The following is a 27,923-nucleotide window of genomic DNA, read 5'->3' as shown; positions in this document are numbered from 1 at the left end:
TCGAGATTTGTGCTACATTGTTTTTCTGGAATATGAGTGTCCTTCAGTGGTTGTTTTGGGAGTTAGTTGTTGTCGCTATATTGTGTATTTTGGTTACCGAGAAGACAGGGTCGGAATCGGGTGCATGACAGGAGATAACATAAGTTTTCATTATTCAGTATACTTAAAAGCTTTGTTTGTATTTTTTTTGTACTTTTACTTATATAGTTATACTCCCTTATACTTATTTAGCATTTAGTTGTAATAGTTCCTTGATACTATTTTGAATAATGGCAGCAGCGGCAGTTAAAATTACAAATGGTGTCTCACCAAGTTCTCCCCTATTTAAGGACTCCATTTTGCGTGATATAATACGAGATTTTGTAGCATGCGGGACTTGTGGAATGTATGCGTCCCAGCAGTTGCATATATGTGGTGGGGGAGGGAAATATGTATTATGTGCAAAATGCAGCAATGGGAGGAACTTGGTGCTGACCTCGTTGAGTCAGAGGTGGGAGATCAGTGGTTATGACAGAGGGCGAGAATAGCGAGAGAAATATGAATAAAAATAATGAGAGCGGGGAGTATGGAAAGTTGAAAGATGATAAAGGAATGTACTAGAGAATTAGTACTACAGCAGAGAATGGAAACAAGTGGCTGACTTGCAGAGAGAGAGAGAGAGAGAGAGATGAACTGAAAGAGCAGGTGGAATGTCTAGGGCAGTGATGGTGAACCTATGACACGCGTGTCAGCACTGACACACTTGAGGGTTTCAGGTGACACACCTTAGATGTTGAAAAATATTGGTATTCTGATACAAAAACTAATTTCATTAATTTCAGTTTATTAAATTAATTGTATAATATGAATTCATAGATTGTATATCAATGTCCTATTAAATAAATAGCCTAATATGATATGTATAAGTCACCATCTATGATTAAGTAGTTAAATTTATAATGCATGTATGCAAGTGGCACATCAAGAGCATCAATATTTAAAAAAAAAAAAAGATGTTTGACATACCTGGGTAAAAAGGTTCACCATCACTGGTCTAGGTAATGAGATGAGAAGTGTGAATGATGAGATTAGGCGAATGGAAGAGATGAATGCAAGGCAAATCAGAGTAGGAGTGAGAGAGAGTTATGGGAATCGTAGAAGTGGAGAGAATAGGAACAGTAGAAGACAGGGAATGAGAGAGAGTTATGGGAATCGTAGAAGTGGAGAGAATAGGAACAGTAGAAGACAGGGAATGAGAGAGAGTTATGGGAATCGTAGAAGTGGAGAGAATAGGAACAGTAGAAGACAGGGAATGAGAGAGAGTTATGGGAATGGTAGAAGAGGAGAGAATAGGAACAGTAGAAGACAGGGAATGAGAGAGAGTTATGGGAATGGTAGAAGAGGAGAGAATAGGAACAGTAGAAGACAGGGAAGGAAAGAGAGTTATGGGAATGTAGAAGAGGAGAGAATAGGATAAGTGGAAGAGAGGGAATGAGAGAGAGAGTTATGAGAATGATAGAAGAGGAGAGAATAGGAACAGTGGAAGAGAGGGAATGAGAGAGAGAGAGTTATGGGAATGATAGAAGAGGAGAGAATGGAAACAGTAGGAGAGAGGGAATGAGAAGAATGCGAGGGAGCACTAGAACCAAGGATAGAGGGATGTCAGGAAGACAGGTAAGTAGGGGAACACAGAGAGACAGTGTTAGAGGAGAGAGAGAGAGAAGAATGCATGTGAGTAATCGAGGAACAAGGTGGTAAGAGATGTAATGTATGGGGACTCAGTGATCCATGGTGTGCATGATAGGATGCGTGAGGAGTGTTTGCCTGGAGGAACGATAGAAAGCGTGGCTATGGAAATTAAGAGTGGTGAAAGGGTGGATGAGATGATTGTGATGGTAGGAACAAATGACTTGAGAAGTAATGTAAATTGGCAGCGAGAGATATGAGATTCTTGCTTGAGGTTGTACAAAAGAACATGCAGAGAGGAAAGATAGTGTGCATATTGCCTAGATATGATTGTGATGAGCTGAGCAGAAGAGCAGAAATATTGAATAACATAATAGCTAGAATGTGTCAGAAGAGAGAGGTTTGGAATATGTGGATGCTTGGAGGGCGTTTGAGGACAGAAAGGAATTGTATGTGAGAGACTGCTTGCATTTGAACGAGAAAGGACGTAGGCATCTGGAGAGAGATTGTTGTTCTGAACGAGTCTGTGTGTCAATGCGGGGAAACTAGAATGCCCAGGGTAGATGGTAGCAGGGGTGGCCTCTTGTGGGAATGGGTACTTGGGAGAAGGGCGAACGACATCAGTTAACACTGAGCCAAGTGGAGTCTAGAGGGGATAATGTTGGATATAGAAACAGTGACATTTTTATGCTTTACACTAATGCCGGGAGTATCCAGAATAAAGGAGAGGAATTGGTGGCGTTGATAGCATCAGCCTGGCCAAAGATTATTGGGATCACAGAGATGTGGTTGACAGAAGAGTATATAATAACAGGAATAGAAGTAGCAGGGTACAGCATTTTTCAGCAGGATAGGAAGGGAAAGCATGGTGGTGGAGTACTGCTTATGATAAGTGACGACTTAAGTCTTCTAAGAGTGGAGGCTTTGGAAGGCAGTGACAATAATGATTTTGAAAGCATATGGTGTGAGGTAGAGGTGGGCAAGACAAGATATTTAGTGGGATGTTGCTACAAGCCAAGGATCACATAGGGCAGGAAACAGGAGATGTTTAGACAGTTGAACTTGGCAAGTGCAAGAAGAATGATTGTTATGAGAGATTTTAACTACAGCAGTATAAATTGGGGAGAGGAAGATGGATGTAGCAATAAGGGAATGGAATTTCTAGAATTCTTGAGGAACAAATGTCTTAGAAAACATGTAATAGAGGGAACAAGAGGTTCAAGAGTTTTGGATTTGGTCATAGCATCAGAAGAGTTGATAATAAGTGAGATGACATCTCTCCCACCCACCAGTTGGAGAGAGAGAGAGAGAGTGACCATCTGGTTTTGACTTGGAAGATGAATAGACATGCAGGAGTATATGTAAGGCAGGTGATTATAATAATCTTAGATATCAATTGGGGAAGTTTCATGGAAGGAGGAATTGGTAGACTGGGATATCATTAGTGCTTGGGAAATTGTGAAGGAATATTTTTTAGCAGCAATAGTAAACTGAATTCCACAAGTGAAGAAGAAGAAGAGGACACAATTTGGAGTAAAGTGGATGACAAACAATACTAAACAGGAACTGCATGTGAAAAAGAAGCTATGGAATTGATATAAGGAGACAGGTGAAGAGCAGATGCATGAAGAATATAAGACACAGGCCAAGAGAGTGATTAGTATGGTAAGGAAGGCAAAACTGGAATATGAGAAGAGATTGGCCCTAAGATCCAAAGAAAATCCTAGGGAAATTTTTACCTATGTGGCCAGTAGAAGGAGAAATGATTGTGGAAGAATGATGTGAGATAAAATGGGAATAGTGTGACTGATCCAGAGGACATAGTGGAATTGTTCAATGAACACTTTATTGTGTATTTCATCCTGGAGGAGTAAATTTTAATACTAGAGGGATAGGGAAGGTTCGAGGTTTAGCGGTGCAGGGGGAGAGTGTGTTCCAAATACTGAGTACTCTGGATGTCAGTAAAGCTGTGGGACTGGATGGTATTTTACCACATGTTTTGAGAGAATGTGCTAAAGAACTGACAGCTCCTTTGACCTGGCTTTTCAATGAAAGTCTGGCTACAGGAGGGGGTGCCCAGGGAATGGAAGGAAAGTAAGATAGTGCCATTGCATAAGGGCAGTAGCAGACTGGAAGTGTCTAATTATAGGCCAGTTTGTGTGTCATCAGTAGTTGTTAAGATCTTGCAGAAATTAGTGAGGGACCATATACAGCATTGGACAGATGAGGGTATTGTTATCTGTGAGAGTCAACATGGATTTGTTAAGGGGTGCTCTTGTTTTAGTAATATGCTGGCCTTTTATAATAAAGTTACAAGAGCAGTAGATGAGGGAAAATCATATACTGTCATTTTCTTATACTTAGCAAAGGCATTTGACAGGGTGCCACATGATAAACTGATATTTAAGTTGCAGCACATGGGTTTGGATGTCAGGTTGGTCAACTGGATTCAGGATTGGCTGTCCAATAGGTATCAGAGAGTTGTGTATGGTGGGGCAGTTTCAAGCAGGCAGAGGGTTACAAGTGGGGTCCCACATGGCTCAGTACTGGGACCTATATAGTTTAACCTTTATATCAATGACATTGTCAGTGGATTGCAGGGGGATATTCAGTTGTTTGCAGATGATGTGAAGCTGGGAAGGGTTATTAGTAGTAGTGCAGATGTGGTAGCCCTGCAAGAGGATTTGAATAAGCTAGACAGATGGGTAAATGAATGGGGGGTGTCAGTTTAATGCAGCAAGATGTAAGGTCTTGAAATTTGGGTTACATCAATGGGACTCTGCATGCTCTATTGGAGGAGCTATACTGGAGTAAGTAAGGGAGATAAGAGATCTGGGATTGATAATTTATAGAAACCTGAAATTCAGGGGACATATTGCAAAGGTGGTGAAGGTGACACATAGGATTGCTGCAATAATGAGAAGGACGCTGACCTGCAGAGATAAGAGAGTTATCATTCAGTTGTATAAGATCCTGATCAGACCACACTTAGACTATTGTTCTCAGATTTGGTCGCCAGGATTTGAAGGGGATAAATTAACTGTAGAAAGGATACAAAGATGGTTTCAGGACTGCAGAATGTTAATTATGAGGATCGGCTGAGAGAAAAGTCTCAGTCTTATCACCTCTCTGCTGAGAGGTGATATTGAGACTTTTAAAACTGTTGAGAGGTGGTTACAGGGTTCTTGACACTGGGGGAGTTCTTTCGCTTGGTTGAACAGTGGGAAGGAGTGAAGACAAGGGGTCATCACTGGAAGTTACGGAAGGAAACTGTGAGTAAGAGGGTGAGGAGTGGTTTCTTTGCATGGAGGGTGGTTGAACAATGGAATGAATTGCCTGATAGAATGGTGAGAGCTAGAACGGTCAATGAGTTTAAGGAGTGGTATGATAGACTTCCTAGAAGGGACTTCCCACGATAAGTCTTGATAGACTTTGTGTTTCCTAGGAAGGACCTCCCGCGATGAGTCTTTTGACCCCATGAAGGCCTGAGCAATAATAATAATACTTCTTGAACATGACTGGTTATTCTGCATAGCAACCAATGCAGAATCTGATGTATTATAAAGCACAGCTATATTAGCATTCTGGAGTGAAGTCACTGCAAAAAAAAAAAAAAAAGTGGTAGGGTTGCTGAGGCCCTTTCCAATTATCTGGGAAGAATCGGAAAGGAGGCAGACTCCTACTGCATAAGACAAAATGAAATAGCAAAATAGGAAAGATTCACCCCAAGACCTCGAATACTCAAATAGCATTGTGTGTGTGTGTGGGGGGGGGGGGGGGAACAAGAAGAAAAGAAAGAAAGAAGGGGAGGGGCAGTTTATGAATAATATAACAGATGTATATTACATGAAGTACGGCATTGTCCAGCATCTGGTACCTTGGGTTTGCCACTCCTATACTCACTAAAGTGAGCCAATAAGTTAGTATGTTGATCTAGAGGATAAATTTAAAGGTTATAGAGTACTGCTTGCTGAAGGCAAGATGTGTACTGAAAAGCTGGGTAGATTGCTATTGAGTAAAAGAGAAGGTTTGTCTTATTTGGGGGGGGGGAAATAAGAGTTAACTATTAGTCTGATGATGGGTTGAGGAATTGTAGGATGGGAAGAAGGGATGAAATTTATTAATTTTACTTATTAATTTATTAATTGATTTTACTGTTTGTTGGTACATGCTTGGAAGACTTCGACTGCTGTTACAGTTTAACTTTTTTTGTGCAAATAGGGTTGGATTTAGACATGGTGTGTTTGTTTATTTGTGTTCTTGTAGTGATGGTTTTTGAGAGGGAGTTTGTCATAGGTTTGTGCATGTGGGGGGAGAGAAACAGGAATTGCTCTAATTTTCATTCTCGCTATAATATTTATATAGCACCTGTTTCACCTCTCTGTATGTTCCTAGGTTCCTGTTGTCAAAAGGCAGTTTGTTTATCCTGTCAGGTACGTAGAAGTTTCGGGTGGCTTTGCCGTAGTGATTGTTGTACTTATATGTTATGTAGTTTGTTGACTGTGGTCTTGTTATTTGATATGTTGTTCTGGTTACTCTATATGTTGGGTTGTAGTAATGTTTTAACATGACTGTGTAGTGGCATAAGTGTTTCACCTTAAATATTTTGTGTTTTGTCCATTCTTCATGCATAAGAGTGGGTTGTTCCCAGAATATCAGTTTTACCATTTTATCTTGCAACCATTGTAGCCTGTTAAGGATGTAGTCTGTGCAGAATGCATATGATGTGATTGCATACCTTAAAATGTTTTCACATAATGCTTTATAGATTAGTATTTTTATGTGGGTTGGGACAATGTCTTAATCTGTATAGTTTGCTTGCTATTATCCTAAGCTTGGTATGTAGGTAGTTTGTATGGCTATTCCAACTTTGATCAGCATTGAAGTGATGTCCGAGATAGCATGTTGTTTTCACCTGTGTGATGGTTGTGATTTTAGGTTCTGCGCTTTGTGTATAGGAGGATGAATGTTTGATTGTGAGATATTTAGTTTCTATGGGCAGGGTTTCGGGGTTTTTGAATACCATTAGCTTTGTTTTTCCTGGGTTTATATATATATGCTGTTTTTGGTTAACCAGTTAGTGATTTGGTTGATGTCGTGTTGCATATTTGTGTAAACGATATTTGCATTGTTGTGAATGGATACTATGGCCGTGTCGTCTGCATACTGGAAGATTTTACTTTTTAGGGGGAGTTGGCTTATGTCATGTGTGTGTGTGTATATGTGAAATAGAATGGGAGATAGGACAGCTCCTTGCAGTACTCCACAGGTTACATGTATCTCTTTGCTGTATGCTGATCCTATACGTGTGGTGTGCTTTCTGTTTTTCGTGTATGCTTTAAACCACTGGAGTAGACGACCTCCAATTCCGATATGGGTTAGTTTTGTTAACAAGGTTTTGTGTGTTAGTGTGTCAAATGCTTTTGTTAGGTCAATGAATACCACTAATGTTATTCTGTTTTTATCCCATGCAGTGTTTATTAGATCTGTGAAATCTTCCAGGAGTGTTGCTGTTCCTTTATTTTTTTGAAAGCCATATTGTGTTTTGGGTATGATTGGAAATTTTTCAACGTATGTGGAGAGTTTCTGATGCACGATGCGCTCCATGATTTGGTTGATTACAGACAGCGTGGTGATGGGTCTGTAATTACTTATGTTTCTTTTTCCCTGTTTGTGTATGGGTGTGATTAATGCAGTCTTCAGTGTTTCAGGAATGTGTCCTATTTTGAAGATTTTATTTAACAGTTTTTGTACAACTGGAAGTAGGTTGGTTGAGTGTTTCTTGATGTCTTTTGCTATTGAGGTCCTTTGTTAGGATTAATTTGTTGAATTGCCAGTGATAGTTCTTTTGTTACTGTGGGGAACCACATTGACTGGGTTGCTCGTGGACCTAGTGGAGAATGTTCGTTTGTGTGAGGAAGGTTTGTTTCTTTTAGCTTTTGGACAGAGTTCACAAAGTGCTGATTAAAATTGTTTGCCACCTGTTTGAGGGATTTGGGGTCGCAGGCAAAGACTGTGTTTTATTGTTTCTGAGGCAGTGGTTCTGTGTATTGTCCAGTATTTCATTAATCAGGTGCCAGGTTTCCTTTATGTCATTCTGAGCTGTTGTTAATTTGTTGCTGTAATAGTTTCTTTTTGCCGTTCTAATCTGTGTTGTTAGGAGATTCCATTTTCTTTTGTATTCAGCTTTTAAAGCGATATTGTTCAGCGACATCTTAAGTTGTTTCCACAGGGCATCTTTTCTTTGTATGTCTGTTAGTATGTTGTCTGTTATCCATGGATTTTGTTTTGTTTGAGGGGCATATTTTTATTTTTTTTTAATGCTTTGTTATATATTTTTGTTAAATGCAAGTTTAAGATTATTATATACAGCTTCAGCAGAATCTAAAGATGCTATCTGCATCCAGTCTGTTTTTCTGATTTCATCATTTACTATTGTTTCGTTTAGAATGCTATAATACTGTTTTGTAGTCTCATTGAGTTTTATGGTTCTGGTTCAGTGTGTAACTGTAATGCTGTGCAATAATGGTCTGCCAGTTTGCATGTTATGATGGCTGCTGTTTGGAGGGGGGGGCCCCTTATATTTATATGATCAATGCAGGATGAGGTTGTTGTGTTTCTGACTATCTCTTCTTGTGTATACGACTGTATGGATGGAGTTATATTATATGGCGATAATAGGTCTAGGTATTGTTCTGTGTTGTTATTTATGTTCCTAATGTTTATATTAATGTCTCCTATTATTATCAAGTATTCTGAGGTGCCTACTTCTGTGGCTGAAAGCCATCTGTTTTGTTCTTCTAGTAAATTGGTGGTGCTTAAGTTGGGTGGTCTGTATATTGCGTTTAATATCAGGGAATTTTCTTGTTTGATGTCTTTAATTTCGATGCATATGTTTTCTGCGTATTCTAATTTATAGTTTATTTCTGTTACTTCTAATTTATGTTTGGTAAATATTATTATTATTATTGTTCCGGGCAACTCCAAGGAGTCGACAGACTCATCGAGGGAGGTCCTAACATCATGTCAAGAACAACTATTCGACATTGACACAGTATCTATCATACCTTGCCTTGAACTCATTCACGGTCGTAGCGCCCACAACAGACTGGAAGCTTATTCCACTCATTCACCACTCTCCAAGTAAAAAACCTAGCTCTAACACCGTTGTCAACTACGCTCTTGCCCAGCTTCCATGCATGGCCCCTAGTTCTCCCACCACCAGTCATATTTTCAAAAATATCTTCTGATCAATCTTATAGAAACCCTTAAGTAATTTGAATGTCTCAATCATATCACCCCTCCTTCGCCTATCGTCCAATCTCTGCAACCCACAAATCTTCAACATATTCTCATAAGGTTCATTCCACAGACCTGCTATCATCTTGGTCACTCGTCTCTGGATCCTCTCCACTTCCTCCCCATCACGAAGAAACCCTGGTGCCCATAACTGGGCACAGTAGTCCAGATGGGGTCTTATCAAGGCTCGATACAGAGGAACAACAACTTGTTTGTCTCTGCATGTTAAAGTATTTTTCAGAAGCCAAGTGATTTGATGAGCTGATTTAGTCACTTTTGCAATGTGCCCCCTAAATTTCAATTCCCTATCCACCAACACTCTCAAATCCCTGGCCTCATCAATCTCCTGGAGTATGGTTCAACCAATGCGATATACTGCTGCTATTCTTTTCACCCCAAAGTGCATAACCTTACACTTTGCCACATTAAATTGACATCCATTTTTCCTAGCCCAGTCCTCCAAACTATCCAAATCATCCTGTAAAATTTTGACATCCTGTGCACTTACAATTGCTCTACCCAACTTTGCATCATCAGCAAACAAGTGAACACTTCCTCTCAAATCCTTTCCTATATCATTGATGAACAAATTGAAAAGCAGTGGTCCAAGAACAGAGCCCTGCGGCACACCACTAGTCACAAGCCGTCTTTTAGACTCCACTCCAAATAAACCACTCTCTGGTATCTCTCCTTCAACCACCCTCCTATCCATCTCACCAATCCTATATCTATATCCATCTGCTCCAGTTTACTGATTAGGGTTCCATGTGGTATCCTGTCAAAGGCCTTGGCAAGGTCCAGTAGTATCACTGTAAACCCATTACCCCTATCCAGTTCAGCCGTCACTGTGTTATAAAACGTGAGCAAGTTACTGAGGCATGATCTATGTACAGAGAAAGAAAGGTTACCATTAGGAAGGCGTGTTAATAAGTTGTCTAGGAATGGTAAACAATGGTTATTTTCCTTTTCCATCGTAAACTGGATTCTTGGATGTAGACTATTGAGGTGACTGAGGAAGGAATCTAATATGTCTGGGCCATGAGGCCAAATAAAAAACTCATCATCTACATATCTTAGCCAGATAGAAGTTTTTAGAGGGGAAGAGTCTATGGCTTGTTTTTTAAAATTTTCCATGTAAAAATTGGCAAGAGGAGGAAACCCATGCCAGTTCCCTCTGTCTGTAGATTTTGTTCTTTGAAGGAAAATGACCAGAGTAGATGGCAAAGGATGAGAGTTCTAAGATATCAGAAGGAAAAAACGTTTTTTAAGAATGTTAAGGTGTCAATTAGGGGAATATTGATAAAGAATGAGGTGATGTCAAAGCTGACCAATATGTCTGTATTATTTAAAGTAATATTTTCATTTAAGTTTTTAAAGTGGGTAGAGTTTTTAACATGAGATGTGGTAAGATCAGTGAAGGGGGGGGGTCAAAGAGTTAGCTAGCTGCTTTGACAATTTGTAGCAAGGGGCATTGGTGGCATCTCTATAGGTCTTAGGGGAGAATTAGTTTTGTGGATTTTTGATCCACAAAAACTCAAGTTAAAAAATTAAAAAACCTACTTTAAAAAGTCTCCTCTTGGCCTCCTGACATTACAAAAAAAAAAAAATCAAACCATTCGGTTCTTGTTCCCCCCCCGTATATACGGTTTACCAAAAATCCACAAACCTAATTTTCACTAAGACCTATAGTAGATGCCACCAATGCCCATTGCTACAAATTGTCAAAGCAGCTAGCTAACTCTTTGATCCCCCTCAGTGGTCTTACCACATCTCATGTTAAAAACTCTACCCACTTTAAAAACTTAATTGAAAATATTACTTTAAATAATACAGATATATTGGTCAGCTTTGACATCATCTCATTTACCAATATTCCCCTAATTGACTCCTTAACATTCTTAAAAAACGTTTTTCCTTCTGATATCTTAGAGTGCTTTTCCTTTGGCATCTACTCTGGTTATTTTTCTTCAAAGAACAAAAATCTACAAACAGATAAAGGGAACTGCCATGGGTTCTCCCCTCTAACCCCCCCCTCTTGCGAATTTTTACATAGAAAATTTTGAAAAAAAGCCATAGACTCTTCCCCCTCTAAAAACTTCTATCTGGCTAAGATATGTAGATGATGTGTTTTTTATTTGGCCTCATGGCCCAGACATATTAGATTCCTTCCTCAGTCACCTCAATAGTCTACACCCAAGAATCCAGTTGACGATGGAAAAGGAAAATAACCATTGTTTACCCATTCCTAGACACCTTATTAACACGCCTTCCTAATGGTAACCTTTCTTTTTTCTGTATATAGAAAACCTACTCATACAGGCAGATACATTCACTAACTCTCCCACTACCGCCCCTCTCAGCAATATGGCAATCCTTTCAACCGAACTCAAACACATACACAAGACCTTCCTTTCCAATGGCTACAGTGACTACAGAATTAAAAAAATAATCAAGTCCTTGCCCATTCCCCCAGTCATCTCTTCAAGACTTCAGAAACCATCACCATACTTTACATCTGTGATACATCAGAAAAAATAGCCAGATCATTAAAAAAGTACAACCTTCATGCAGCTTTTAAGCACCACTGTAAACTTGCTACCCTTATCCATTCCACCAAAGACAAGCTCTCTCCTCTCTCAGTACCTGGAGTATATAGAGTACCTTGTGCCTGTAAACTGGCTTACTTCGGACAGACAGGCAGATCAGCAACAGTCCGTTTAGAAGAACACAAGTCATACATCTGCAATCACGATTATGGTCAGTCTGGCGTTGCAGACCATGTTTTGGATACAACCCACACTGTCTCCTGGAAAAAAAACACAATGCTCCACCATAGTAAATTCAAAAAAGAAAGACTATTCTTTGAATCTGCATCTGCACTCAGGAATCAACCGAATTTAAACAAATACAGTTGCATTAAACTTCCTAAAATTTGGGAAACATTAATTATCAGAGATCCCTGTTTACATCCTAGGCCACCTGCAAATGCCCATAAAGGCCGCACCACCTAGATAGGACTTTAGTTTCACTCACTATTGTATTAGAATTGTGTGTGTGTTGTTGCAAAAGTTTTTTTTGTAATCCCTGAAGATGTCTCTGTGATGAAGACAAAATATTGGAAGTATTAAAATTGTTTTTAATCCTTTCTCAGTGCTGATAATATTCCACTAAACTTCCAACATGAATTGGCACCTGCTCTACAACTGTCTCCACAACTCAGTTCACCAACTGACCACAACTACACCAACGCCATCTACCGCCGACTAGTATTTCCAAAGACAATCACAAACATTCATGCCCACTGCAGGATTCGAGCCTACAACCTTTTGGTGGAGAGCAGATACGCTAACCACTCGGCCAGCCAGGCTGGCATTATGGGTTTAAAGTTTGAAAAATAGTAGGACAGGAGATATAATACAAACATACATGCTAATAATGGGTTCTTACAGTATAGGAGAGAAGAATATTGTGACTCTTTGCAGGCGGGGAATGGAGAACTCAGGATCATTACTGAAAGCCAAGTAAGGCTGTGGTCAACACATCCAGTGTAATATTTTCTCTTCATGATGTATACACTGAGAGAATGGAATAAGCTGCTGGTGAACATTGTGTGTTTAAGAGGTAGGAAGGTCCCTAACTCATTAGTGGGAGGTGGGTAGGACTGTGAGGTTTAGCAGAAAAGTAATGAGACAGAATTTATATACAATTATGTATTTAATTAATTGTCTGATATGTTGTGGTCACCTTTAAAGCAAAAGAGAAAAAGAGAAAAAAAATGAATGGAGCCTGTGTAGCTCAGTGGATGTGGCGTTTGCACACCACCGTGATTGGCCGCACGAAGGAAGACTTGGTTTCGAGTCTAGTCGGCGACTAGAGGAAATTTTTCTAAGCCTTTTTTCGACCGGTTCCCGAGTTAGTCGATCTCTGGCATGGGCAAGCAGGTTTTTCCTCCCAGAAACTCGGGTTTTTCGTCCTGTAAACTCAAGAAAATCGACCGTAGAACCCACATTATTTCAGACATTAAATATATTGTGTTAGGGTTAGGGACCACGAGATGGCGGCACATTTGAGCCGTCTCTCTTCACTGCGTACCGCTTAATTGGTGATAGCATTGGGCCATCTATCGCTGATTGGTACCAGTGGAGATTGAACTGCCCACTCAGTCTCCAAAAGTTAGATAGGGCTAAATGGCCTCGCCTACTCCCGTATACGGGAATAAAAAGGCGTTGGCTGTTTTTTTTTTTTTTTTTTTTTCCACTCTCAGAAATGGGTGCTTTTCATCTTGTTCTTGAGTTTGGGAAAAAGAGAAAAAAAATGAATGGAAATGAGTCAAGTGATTACAGTGACTGTTCCAACACTGGAATGCCTTTTTTTTGCTAAATACTTACAAATTCACAGTGCACAATGAGCAGTCACGTTTTCATGATATTAGAAGCGTATGGAGAGGTAGCACCTTAGTATCGATGTCAGCTGCTGATCTCAGGGCCAGGATGTTGGGCTCTGGTCCTCACATACACTCATCTCTCACTTATGGCTCCAAGAAGTTGGTAGTGCACACCAGCAGCCACACCCTAGCAAACTGCCTCAGCTGGCGGGGAATGTGAGGGTATCAGCAATATAGAATGTTGTCCTTTATGTGCACGAAGTCTGTAATGGCCAAGATGGCAGAAGAATCAACACTGACTGATCAATGGCATCAAGGGCATGACAGCAAGATGTGCGGCACATCTAGGGCACACTCCTGACATCTAAGGGAATTGTGACCAGCCGTCGTGGAAGAGATCGGAGCCTCACCACGTATTTATCCATTGTCAGCCATGAAACACACCATGTCACAATATGAAGTTAGAGATGTGGTTGAGACCCCTGCAACCATCAGCTCTTATGGCTACAAGGAAAAAGAGCTTGAAACTGGGAATTGTAAGACAAGAACTACTAAGGTAGTGTATGAAGATAATATCCCAAACTCTCCAGGGAGGATATTCTCAGATGTCCTTTGTCTGAAAACCAGGAGCAGTCTCTTGAAAATAGTAGCATGGAATGTGAGAACACTCTACGAGGCAGGCAAATTAGATAACCTACTCCAGGAATTAGAAGTGATGAAGGCCGATATTGCAGGTATCAGTCCTGCAATATCTGTCCACCTCACTTCACCTCACCAGTGAAGTGAGGTGGACAGATACAGGCATAAGAAGAAGAAAAAATCACACTATAATCTACTCTGGCAGTGACTTACACCTTAATGGAGTAGTGCTTGTCCTAAGTAATAGAATTACAAAATCTCTACTGGATATTGGCCCATAAATGACAGAATCATAACCAAAATAACTGCACAACCATTCAACCTGTATATTATCCAAGCATATGCGCCAACCCAAGATCACCCAGATGAAGAGTTGGAACAATTTTATGAAGACATCCAAACTACAATCTCCGGTGCTAAGTCAGATGATGTTATTATAATGATGTTGAAAGTTTATTTTTCACTTGGTCAGACTATAATAAATTTAGTTTAATCCTTTATCCAAGTGTGTGCAAACAAAGTTTGCGCCTGAAAGTATCTCCAGGACTGGGGTAAAGTGGTACAACACCGGGCAACTCCTTGTAAAGGTGGAGCAAGCTACCAACACTATCTCAGTATCTCCCATAATGCAAAACACTTCTCCTTGTGGATATGCATTAAGGAAGGGCCACTACCTAGACCGGTTTCGACCTTTATCGGGGTCTCGTCAGCGGGAGCCAACCCAGAAGTGGTGATACTAAGGCAGAAGCAATGGAGAGATCATATTTACCTATACGAGTTGCCAAAAGGTGTACCACCTTATTATTAAATTACTCTGGATTTAGAGAAAGATCCTTTCTCTAAATCTAAACGAGCAGGAATCACTGTAACATATTACAGTTGAGTAGTACTGCCAATTGTCATGATAAAAAAAAAAAAAAACAACATTAATTTTTCTGCTAGAACTCATATATACAGGGTGTTCGGGATAAATTTGACAGTTTCGTAAGGAAAAAGAAAATCTTCTTTGTATCTATTAAATTTAATGAATTGACAAAAAAACATTACAGGTAGAGTTAATTACAATACTATCAACAAGATTTACTCAAAATAACCACCATTAGCATCGATCACAGCTTCAATTCTGCTTCGGAACCTCGAACAAGCTGATGCTACAGTCTCCCTGGGAAGGGCCGCAAAAACTGTTTTAATTTTATCCATTAACTGGGCTTTTGTATTACTGGAAGTGCGATTGGTGTCTTTTTCAACTGCGCCCCATACAAAATAATCCATGGGGTTAAGGTCTGGGGAGTTTGGAGGCCAAACATTTGGACTGGTGAAGTCGTAGAAATTTTCAGACAACCATTTTTGACTTTTCACAGAGGTGTGGCAAGGGGCCGAATCCTGTTGCCATACATACGGCCTACCATTGGCTACCCTTGTTATCCAGGGCTTGACTACAGTTAGCAACTCCACGAACAAAGCCCGAATTCCAATGCCAGGGTTCTTCAACACCTGTTCCTGCAGATTTGCGAGGAATTCTGCTGTACGAACGCAATCAGATCGTCTGCTAGGGATCTTTCTTCTTGCTACATCCTCGTAGTCACCATTGCAAGTCTCTAGTTCATGCCTGATTGTTTTTACTGTATTCAGGGAGCATTGGACAGCAGTCGTAATATCCTTATTTTGATGGCGGGCACGAATCATCATGATACAAGTTATTCTCTTCCATGATTCAGGTGGGTTCCAGCTATCCATCCTTTCTGACATCTTGTATATGAATGAAGAAGGGTCCAAACTTTTAAATGAAGAGAAGTGTGTGTTAATACATGTAACTTACGGAAAAATATAATTAATTATAAATATGTCAAATTTATCCCGAACACCCTGTATATATATATATATATATATACAGGAATACCTTGTATAGCGCGGTTAATTGGTTCCAAGAAGCATCCGAGCTATGCAAAACCATGTTGTTCGAGGTCTAATTATAAAGGTTTTCAATTTAATTTGTTTATTACAAAAATTTAGAATAATAAAAATGTTTAAAAATGAAAAAAAAATTGTTATTTTTATTAACTAAATAACAAATAAAATCCTTTTAAACTGATATAATTGGTGTCGCACTGATATGATCGTCGGCTTGTCGAGAGCTCCTGAAAAGATTAGTAGTATTTTGTGTTAACATTAGCAATTTTACTAGAATTTTAAGTAGTATTGTTTGCTTTTTGTTTCTTGGTGTGTCTGTGCAATTTTTGTGTGTTTTCTGTTATTTTAAGTATTATTTTTAAGATAAGACAGCGTACATATGGCACCGATAAAGAAAAAAATGGCGGCCAGGTCGCCATGTTTGTTTAAGAGTTTTGATGTAAACGAATTTATGCAATGTGCTGTCTGTGAGATGTATGCTTTGCAAAGAGCAGTGGGAGTCTGGTTAGAGGGTGATAGTGGAGTTAATATGTGCAGAAAGTGTAAGGAGAATGAGGATCTCAAGCATGTTTCGGCCTGCGAGAGTGATATCGCTAATGATAGCCAGAATGTAGAAAATGGCGGTGTGATAGAGAATTGCATAGTAGTGCCAGATAGGTGTGAGAGCGTCGTTGAAAGTGTAAATGAAGGTAGAAATACAGAACGAATGGATGATTTGATTGATAATGAAAATGGTGAGATAAATGCGAGTAGTGAAATTGCGTGTTTGAATGGTGCGATACACAGAGCGAAAAGGCAACTGGAGCGTATGGAAAAATGTCTGCTGAACGTACCGACTAATAACCGCCTAAGTCTGTGACGACAAATAATAGAATGTTTGTAAATGTCAATAAAATGAAGGAGCGAGTGCTGTATGGAGATTCGCTATTAAGAGGTGTGATAGTTGAGAGTTTGATGAAGTCGTACCAGCCGGGTGCGAACATAAACGATGTCAGCGAATCTATTCGAGTGCAAAAACAGAGGGTGAAAGAGATGATAATCGTGGCAGGAACAAATGATTTGAAAGAGGACAAAATGGAAATGATAGAGGATGTGAGGGAATTACTTGAGGTAGCAAAAGAGAAGAGTGAGAGAGTTAGGATGGTGAGTATTTTACCACGGTATGACAGTGAAGTGTTTAGAAGGAGGGCCATAATTGCCAATGACTTTATGTGTGGATTATGCATGGAGAGTGTTGTGGAAATTGTTGATGTGTGGAATTAATTCGATGGGCGAAAGGACTTATATAAGATGGATGGGTTACATTTGAATGGAGTTGGTGTACGGAGGCTTGAGATATTGTAGATGAATGATGTGGAAGTGAATGTACAGACTCAGGGAAACTAGATTTATTAAGAGGGGGGGGGAGTGGATATGCAGCCTTTAGGGAGGCAGTTGAGGGTAAGAATGAGTATATTATTCCCGAGCGAGTACGAAGGACAACAAATCAGAATGGGATAGTTAGTATAAGGCATCAAAGTAGGGATGGGACTAACGGGCTTCTGCAATTCATGTACACTAATACCAGGAGTATTAGGAACAAGAAGGAAGAGATTTTGGCCTTGGTTGGCACTTCCAGGCCGCAGGTTGTTGGTATTACTGAAACATGGCTGACAGAAGATGATAAAGCTAGTGGGATTGAATGCGATGGGTATAGCGTGTTCAGGAGTGACAGGGTGAATAAAAAGGGTGGAGGAGTGTTATTGATGATAGCTGATGAGTTGCAGCCAAGGAGCATAGAAGTTGAACTGCAGGATAGAGAAAAGAGCACATTTGAGGCTGTTTGGTGTGAGATAGAATCTAGCAGAACAAAATATACAATTGGGTGCTGCTATAGACCAGGTGATGGAATCGATGGTGGGGATAGTATGCATAGGCAAATAGAAGAAATGAGTGGAAGGAGGGTAATTATTATGGGTGATTTCAATTATGGTAACATTGACTGGAAAGAGGAGAGGGCACATGGGAGGAAGGAATTGGATTTTATGCGGTTATTAAGGAACAACTATCTACAGCAACATGTACTGGAAAATACCAGGGGGCAGAGAGTGCTTCACCTAGGAATTGCAACTGAGAATGTGTCTGTAACGAACATGACAATGTTGCCACCAATTCGTGAAAGTGACCATAAGGTCATGACTTGGGAGGTGGCTAAAGGAGTGGAATTTACAATTAAGACAGGGTACATGTGGACTTACAAGACTGGTAAGTATGACAAGCTTAGGTGTGTGCTTTTACATACCATGTTCAGTGCCATGGTATGTAAAACTGCAAGGGCTGGATGTTGATAGTGCATGGGAGGTGGTTAAGAAGTGAAATTTGCAGGAGGCAATGGTTGACTGTACACCAAGAGTCCGAATAATAAATCAAGTAGCGGTTAAATGGATGAATAACACTATTAAGCTTCAGCTGCAAAAAAAGAAACAATTGTGGAGGGAATTTAAGGAGAAAGGTGACCAGCAGGCGCAGGAACAATATAAAGCTCAGGCCAGGATGGTAACAAGGGTGGTAAGAAAAGCAAAAGTGGATTACGAAAGAAAATTGGCCATGCAGGCTAAAGAGAATCCCAAACAGATTTTTCAATATGTTGCAAGTAAAAGGAAAAATGTTCAGGGTAGAATGATCTTAAAAAATGCAGAGGGTAGGGAGGTAACCGAATCAGTCGATATAGTGGAATTACTGAGCGAGCACTTTGCAACAGTATATCATCCAGGTGGTGACTTTGCAGGAATGGAAGAACCAACAGCTTATACTGGAATTGTGATGAATGAAGTAGAGTTAACTAGTCTATTACAGAACCTCAATGTCAATACATCTGTGGGATTGGATGGTATACCAGCTCGTGTCGTACGTGAAGCGGCTAAAGAATTGTCAGTGCACTTGACCATTTTGTTTAATTTGAGCCTCGGGTCGGGGTCAGTCCCAAGGGGGTGGAAAGAGGGGAAAATAGTTCCACTGCATAAAGGTGGTTCCAAGGCTGCTGTTGAAAATTACCGACCAGTCAGCATAACAGGAATCATTATCAAGGTCTTAGAGAAAATAGTCAAGATTAAAATACAAGATTGGATTGAAGAAAATGGGATACTGTATCGGGGACAGCATGGTTTTGTGAAGGGTAGGTCATGCCTCAGTAACTTGCTCACGTATTATAACACAGTGACGGCTGAACTGGATAAGGGTAATGGGTTTACAGTGATTCTACTAGACCTTGCTAAGCCCTTTGACAGGATACCACATGGAATTCTAATCAGTAAAATGCAGCATATGGGGATGTATATAGGGTGTTGCGAGATGGATAGGAGGGTGGTTGATGGAGAGATATCAGAGAGTAGTTTATTCAGGGGTAGAGCCCAAAAGACGACCTGTGACTAGTGGTGTGCCACAGGGTTTTGTTCTTGGACCACTACTATTTAATTTCTTCATTAACGATATAGGAAAGGATCTGAGAGGAACAGTTCATTTGTTAGTAGATGATGCAAAGTTGGGTAGGGCAATAGTGAATGCAGATGACGTCAAAATTTTGCAAGATGATTTGGATAGATTGGAGGTCTGGGCTAAGGTGAATCGATGTCAATTTAATGTGGCAAAATGTAAGGTTATACATTTTGGGGTGAAAAGATTGGCAGCAGATTACTACATTGGTGAAACTGTACTCCAGGAAATTGATGAGGCATGAGATTTAGGAGTGTTGGTGGATAAGGAGTTGAAGTTTAGGGGGCACATTGCAAAAGTGGCCAAATCAGCTCATCAAATCACTTGGTTGCTGAAGAATACGTTGACAAGCAGGTTATTGTTCCTCTGTAACGAGCCTTGATAAGACCCCATCTTGACTACTGTGCCCAGATTTGGTCTCCTAGGTTTCTTCTTGATGGGGAGGAGGTGGAGAGGATCCAGAGGCGAGTGACCAAGATGATAGCAGATCTGTGGAATGAACCTCATGAGAACAGGTTGAGGATTTCTGGGTTGCAAAAATTGGTTGATAGGCAGAGGAGGGGAGATATGATTGAGACATTCAAATTACTGAAGGGTTTCTATAAAATTAATTCAGAAGATATTTTTGAGAACAGGGCTGGTTGTGGGAGGACTAGGGGACATCCATGGAAGCTCGGCAAAAGTGTGGTTAGTAAGTGTGTTAGAGCTGGGTTCTTTACTTGTAGAGTGGTGAATGAGTGGAATGCGCTCCCAGAGTCTGTGGTGGATGCTGTGACGGTGAATGAGTTTAAGGCGAGGTATGATAGATACTGTATGAATGTTGAATAGTTGTGATGAATATGATTTGGGGCCTCCCTCGATGAGTCTAATGACTCCCTGGAGTCGCCCGTAATAATAATAATATAAAAGTTGTTGAAAACAAAACAAATGTTGCTTACATTTGTTTTGTTAAACAATTTTAGCATACAGTAATTTACTTTTTACTAAAGTAGGCTTTTAGTGTTCGTTGAACCATCCTTGTCTCTTCAAGTACTAGATCTCTGTAGCATTTGATGGCATTATTGATCTCGCTTTGATGCTTCTTTCCAAATTCGGGTCAGCATTTATGAGAAAGTCGGAAGCTTCGTCGATTTTTCTCACAAAAGTTGAAAGGTCAGCAAAGGAAAATTCTTCAACCATGACATCAGTGGAGTCATCTTCGTCTTCTTCTTCATAGGCTCGTTGTTCTTCCAACTCCAAAAGGGTTTCATCATCCAGATCATTTGAATGAGAATCAATACATTCGCTCACATTGTTACAATCTAAACTTGTAAAACCAAGATCTTTGCCCATCTGCACAATTTCTGTTGAGATTTTCTCTTTCTGTGTTGCAAAGGCAACAAAGTCCTTGGAACAATGCGGCAAGATATTATGCCATATGGCTCTCATGATGCTTTGAGTCACCTCTTGCAAACATTCATAAATATTTTGAATGGCATCTTTTATGTTAAATTTCTTCCAAAATTCACTCAAAGTCCAAGAATCTTCTTCTGCTGCAGCTTTAATAGTTTGAGCAAAAGTTCGTCTTAAATAGTAGGCCTTGAAAGTAGAGATAACGCCTTGATCCATCGGCTGCAGAATTGATGTTGTGTTTGGAGGGAAAAAATGAATCTTGACATTTTCATCTAAGTCAGTCAATAGAGTTGGATGGCCTGGCACATTGTCTAATCAAAGCAAAATTTTGAAAGGAATATCATTCTTTTTACAATAGCTTTTAACTTCAGGGAAAAAACAAGTTTTAAACCAGTCTTCGAAAATTGAACGAGTCACCCACACTTTTTTATTTGAATGCCAACGAACAAGTAAATTGTTCTCTGTAAAGTCCTTAAGAGCGCTTGGGTTTCCTGCTATGTACACTAACAGTGGCTTCAATTTTAAATCACCTGATGCATTACCTTCTAGTAAAAATGTCAATCGGTCTTTTGAAACTTTATACCCAGCTTGTGTTTTTTCCTTCTCTGCTAGAAATGTGTGCTATGGCATTCTTTTCCAGAACAAGCCAGTCTCGTCAGCATAAAAAATTTGATCATCTGTGTAGCCTTCCTTCTCAATAAGCTCCTTCAATTCATTGGGAAATCATTCTGCAGTTTTAGTGTCAGCACTTGCGCTTTCACCTTGGATTCTTATGTTATGGAGTCCCATACGCTTTTTGAAATTGTAGAACCACCTGCGACTTGCTATAAATGTTTCACTGGTTGTACCTCCTTCATTTTCGCTTTCATTTTCTTTTATTTTGTCATATAGACTTGTTGCTTTTGCCTGGATTATCATTTGACTCAAAGGAATCTTTTTTCTGATTACAATCTTCAATCCAGATCATTAGAATGCGTTCCATATTTTCCATTGTAGAAGATCGATTTCTCGTGATCACTTTTGACATATAAGAAGCAGTGCTCATTCCATGTTATTTAATCTTTTCTTTGCTCTGAATAATTGTTCGTACAGATGACTCATTCATTGAATTCTCACGTGCTATTTTAGCAAATGAAGCGCCATTGTCATGACATTTTATAATTTCAAGTTTCTTCTCTAATGTCAACCACTTGCGTTTTTTTTTTTGTTACTCCAACAGTGTCTTCTTTGTTTTGTCTCTTTTCACTCATACTTAATTAATAAAAAAATATTAAATACTAATATTAACGTAAATAATAAAATGCTGTGGGGAAAGAACGTGTCTACGTGAGAACCAATCGAATAACTACTGCATAAATATGGCTCTCGACTGTCACTTGCGGTGCGTGGGAGTAGCCGGTCAGCGTTAACAATGTTAGTGTAATATTGATAAGTGTAATAATAAAAACCACGTTAGACCAAAACCCACGTTGTTCAAAACCGCGCTATACAAGGTATTCCTGTATATATATATATATATATAATAATAATAATAATAAATTTGTAAAATGCATAAACTATTCCAATTGATTAATAATTTTTAAAAAATTCTGAAAATAATTCTGTGACTTTATTAACATTTCAGCTTCCTATGTATATGCTTTCTACATTTGGGGTAAGTTGAATTATTTAATTTTTAAATTTTATAATGAAAAATAATAAAATAATATCCTTAATATTGTTACTTATCTAATCATTTGATTTTGCCAATCACAAATTCAGAATTGCACAAAAAATCATCATTATTATTATTATTATTGCATAAGCATCTCCTTGGAGTCCTAATGTAAAAATAATCATCATTTATAATTATGAATCTTTTTACAAGATGATTGACAACTGACAGAGAGAGCATTTGGTATCAGGGTAACAAGGAAAACAAGAGAGAACTAATGGAAGTTTAAGAATGCAGACTGGAGAAATGCATAAAAGGAGAATATTAATAGACGATTCTGGAAAGGAATCGTAGAACTGTGAGTCTTTAAACTGGAGGAGTTCTGACTGTCAAAAAGTATTTAGTAAATAAAAGAAGATATTGCAGTCAGCATTCTAATTGAATGTTTGAGGAAACACTGTATGGACACCAGATTACTATGGAAAAATCAATTGGTGAAATTTGAAACTGTAAAGTGGCTTAGATGTGAAGAGCTCTACTTAGTTAATTTTAGTTTAATCCTTTATCCTTAAGTGTGAGCAAACAAAGTTTGCGCCTGAAAATATCTTCAGGACTGAGGAAAGGTAGTGCAACACCAGGCAACTCGGTGCAAAGGTGGACGAAGCTATCATCACTCCTATCTCAGTATCTCCCATAATGCAAAACACATCTTGCAGATATGTATAATGTTATGCATTAAGGGAAGGGCCACTACCCAAACCAGTTTCGACCTTTATTGAGGTCTCGTCAGTGGGAGTTGCCAAAAAGTGTGCCACCTTATTATTAAATTACTCTGGATTTAGAGAAAGATGTTGAAAGCTTATTTATTATAGTCTAACCAAGTGCAAAATAAACTTTCAACATCTTTCTCTAAATCCAGAGTAATTTAATAATAAGGTGGCACACCTTTTGGCAACTCCTATAAGTAAAGATGACCTCTCCATTGCTTCTGCCTTGGTATCTCCACCTCAGGGCTTGGCTCCCACTGATGAGACCTCAATAAAGGTCGAAAATGGTCTGCCTAGTGGCCCTTCCCTCAATGCATAACATTATACATATCTGCAAGGAGATGTGTTTTGCATTATGGGAGATACTGAGATAGGAGTGATGATAGCTTCATCCACCTTTGCTCTGAGTTGCCTGGTGTTGCATTATCTTTCCTCAGTCCTGAAGATGAAGATATTTTCAGGCGCAAACTTCGTTTGCTCATACTCGGATAAAGGATTAAACTAAATTTCGGCTCGATCGTTGCCCAGAAAAACAAGGATCGTGTTGCTTGTTTAGGTGGAGGGCAAGCTTCGAAAAATATGTTACAGTACCCTAATCAACACTACCTCAAGATGTGTTCCCTAAACATAGAAGGGATATCTAAATCCAAAGCCGAAGTCATAGGCAAAATAGCCAAGGATAAAGCAATTGATGTCTTGACTCTTCAGGAAGCCCATATGCCTAACATCACCCTCAGTAGACTAAAGATCCCAGGACTCATTCTCGTGTCTTATAACTGCCACCCCAAGCATGGCCTAGCAACCTATATCAGGCCTGGTCTCAAGGATATAACCCAAAGTGTTCCTGTATCTCTCAGTATCTCCCTTAATGCAAAGCACATCTCCTTACGGACGTGTATACTGCTATGCATTAAGGGAAGGGCGGTTTCAACCTTTATTGAGGTCCCATCAGTGGGAGGCAGATCCAAACGTGGAGATACTAAGGCAGAAGCCTTAAGTCGATGGATTTCGACTAGAGTTTCGTACCCAGCTATAAAATAAAATGGGATTTACCATCTCCCTTTCAATTAATACTTTCATGTTTGAATTCTTTGAAATCATATGCGATAATCCTTCTTTGCTTTCTATTTACATTTTACAAAAATTCTACTTTATGGTGGATATGACCTCCCATTTAAATGCACTAAATAAGAAACTACAGGGAAAGGGAAATACAGCAGTTTTGCTTTTAGAAGAATTGATTTTGTTTGAACAAAAAATTATATTTGTTTGCAACAAACTTAGAGAAAGGCACATTATTACATTTTGCTATGTTGAAGAAATATCAACAAGAACAAGCTGATAATAATTCCATAAATTTAACCTTTTTCAAAGAAATTGTGGTAAATATGCGATCTGCATTTAATGGGAGATTTGAGGAATTTAGAAAGAACAAGGCAACTATGTCATTTTTATTGCGATCACTTGAAATTAATCCTGCAGAATTAAATTTTTCACCTTTTGCTGGAATTGATATGGCTACATTTCAACTTCAGTTAGAGGACCTGAAAACCCAGGATTTGTGGAATTCAAAAATTTAGAAATCTTAAAGCCGACCTGGAGGAGTTGGAAAGACAAAAATCTACACTTGCGATACAAAAAAAAAGGGTCTGAAATAGAAGATCTTAAAAAGCAAGATTAGATTGTATTTGACACATGGAATTCTTTACAGGACACTTACATTCGGTGATTTCAAACATGGGCATTTGGACTTCTATCGATTTTCGGATCGACATATTTCTGTGAGCAAATATTTTCTAATATGAATTTTATTAAAAGTAAGTTGAGAAACCTACTTAAAAACACGAGTCTTTCATCATGTTTAAAAATGAAAATTACGGCGTATTCGCTGCATATTGAGAAACTATCCTAAGAAGTTCAACAGCAAAAGTCGTACTAAGAAGATATTTTAAATTTTAAAAAAAATTAAAGAAATAGGTATGTTATGTTGAATTTTTTCTTGACAATTATTCATATTTATTGATTATATATAAAAAAAAGTGTAATAGTCTTATAAATAGGTATGTTATTGGATTTTATACATATGTTTTTGTAAGGAGGAGCAAACCTTTGTTTTATTATATAATATTTAAACAATATCATATAATTTTGCGTGACATGCCACCCCTGTGTTTTACAAGTATGATGATGTGTTACTGTAAAAAAAAAAAAAAAAAAAAAAAAAAAAAAAAACCTGAATAAATAATTTAATTATAATATTTTTCAATGTAGTTTCTAAATTTAAATCAGTGATGAGCAATTAAATAGTAAATCAAATACTCGGTTCGATCCGCATAAAAAATATTTTCTTTTTCTTTGATAAGTATTAATTTATTTTCCATTATTTAGCTATATTTTAATTTTTTAACTGCACAAATAAATCCACATGTAAAAATCGACATTCATAAAATAGATTTTTAATTAAAATATACTAATTCTGCCGTACAAAATAAATACCATGGACCACACAAAAAACCTGAGAGGACTGCATGCAACCCGCAGACCATTGGTTGCTCATCACTGCGTGCAGCTCCCTAATTTTTTTTTTTTTTTAACAGATATAATTTTAAAAATGGCTCTTCAATCCAAAAAGGTTGCCGACCCCTGATCTAGCCCATGGTATCATGTGGTGCACTTTGTCAATGAAAAATGAGTGAAAAATGAAAGTGTCATCAATATTCAAGTGAATATTTAAAATATGGAGTTATTCCATCTATAAATAATGAGCAGTTACCAATGTGCTTATTATGTGAAAAAACTTTTTCAAACAAAGGAATGAAGCCTTCAAGAATGAATGAGCATTTAAGAATAAAGCATCCAAATAAAGTACTCCACATCCAAAAAAAGGATGTAGACGACTTTCACAAATCACGAAAACCATTCCCCTTGTCTACTTGAATGATAGTATTATTATAGAATGTTAGTAACTTGCTCAAATACAACCTTCCATTAGCAGAGCCATGCAGTTCACTGCAAAGTAGAGATCTTGTGTCACCGATTTCTGAATGCAAGCACTGACAAGTCAATAGCCGAATATCAGTCCTTGCATCACCCTTGTGCAATGATTATCATGCATTTTCCATGGCTGTGACTCTGAGACTCAAATTATATAGCCTGGTCAAAGGAAGAACTGAACACTCTTTTAAGCATCCGTACTGATATCCCATCATCCCCTATTATCAAATTCTTATTCCATTTGTGCAACAGCTCCAGTAACTCCTCACATACCTACGTTTCTTCGTCCAACAAAGAGAGAGCAGTAAGCATCGTAATATGCCAGCAAAATGGATATTAGTTGAACAAATCTCTTCTGCATCTGTTACCTGCACACCATCTGCATTCAGTAGTTATTCATTCATATTCATTCTTTCATTTACTTGCAGCATAACAATAGAATTCTTTTGGGTTGTCTTTAGCTTACAAAGCCAATTTATTTCATATTAAGACTTAATTTTCTCTGCAACAGTTGTAACTGCTCTGGCCTGCTCCTTATATTTTTCTTAACTGACATCTTGCTTATCCATATGGTATTCCTTCCACATAATCTTTTTCTTATGAATCTATTGATTAATTAGATTACACATCCATTTCATTCTCACCTATTTATTCTTCAAAAGGGGGGGGGGATTGAGACAGCCTTCCTGTGCACCCCCCCTCAGTAGTGTTGCCTTGTGGTACATTGTTGATGCTTAAGACAAAAGAAGCCCCAGAGATGAATCACAGGCAACACAAAGCTAATATCTCAAATAAGGCATCCAAAGATTTCTAAGCCTCCTGGACTACTTACAATTTATGATGAATACAAAACATAAAAAGTTCTATTGTTGGAACTAGATTTCTATTGAACCTAACATCTGTATTATTATTACCTGACACCTCCAGGGAGTTCACTGACTCACTGAGAGAGGGTACTTACTCTACAACTCTCTGCCTCCATCAACCAACTACAGTCATCATCTACACCAACGCCATCTACCCCCAAGCACTACCACTAGTATTTTCACAGACAATTACAAACATCCATGCCCTCGGCAGGATACGAACCCATAGACTTTTGACTGGAAAGCGGATATGCTAACCACTCGGACAACCAGTCCGGCAACTATATGAGGGTTACTTGTACTTTGAAGTAAAGCTCTGAACCCACAAGATGTCATGCCATAGCATATATATTAAAGAGCATGTACCGATACATAAAGATAACAGTATAGACATTACCAGACTGATAAAGAGAAGTACTACTGTTATCCTTAAGACCAGTGAATATGATAGAAATGAATATCATTCTCAGAGACCATTCCATCTACAGATTTTAGCTTATGATCCCACAAATCTCAGATTAAAAAATTTAAATGTCTACTCAATAAAGGTTTCTTCCTGGCTTCCTGGGGAAAAAAAAAAAAAAACTCACCACCACCCTTTTCAGTTGTCTACCCATCCCAGATATACAGCTTACCTAAAATGCATAAACCCAATTGCCTTAGAAAAATCTCAAAGTATCATGAATACATTCCCATTGTCTAACTTGCTCAAACATGACTTCCCTAAATAAACCCATTGCAAAGTGTAGTTTCTCTGTTGACCTATTTCTGTATGCAAGCCTTAATCAATTTTTCCAAAATCTTCATTAACACTCCAGACACTGATAGGTCAATAGTTGGACACATCAGTCTTTTCACTACTCTTGTGCAATGTGTATTCT

At 38.7% G+C, this 27,923-nt stretch overlaps 1 protein-coding gene across 5 annotated transcripts in view; it reads left to right on the top strand.

The window, feature by feature from the left end:
* Dpm3 (Dolichyl-phosphate mannosyltransferase subunit 3) overlaps positions 1–27,923 on the top strand; it is an 82,411-nt gene that overhangs the window by 46,282 nt on the left and 8,206 nt on the right. For all 5 annotated transcript variants that reach the window (XM_090415977.1, XM_090415960.1, XM_090415969.1 and 2 more), the window contains one exon: positions 22,386–22,415. In XM_090415977.1, the coding sequence (XP_090272103.1) occupies positions 22,386–22,415 (30 nt within the window). The remainder of the gene's footprint in view (positions 1–22,385; positions 22,416–27,923) is intronic.

This window comes from Typopeltis vanoorti, chromosome 1 (genome assembly GCF_054136105.1).
Source record: "Typopeltis vanoorti isolate ZY-2024b chromosome 1, IOZ_Tvanoo_1.0, whole genome shotgun sequence".
Classification (NCBI taxonomy): domain Eukaryota; kingdom Metazoa; phylum Arthropoda; class Arachnida; order Uropygi; family Thelyphonidae; genus Typopeltis; species Typopeltis vanoorti.
Note: the sequence above shows the minus strand (reverse complement) of the source record. Positions and strands in the feature narration are given on the sequence as shown.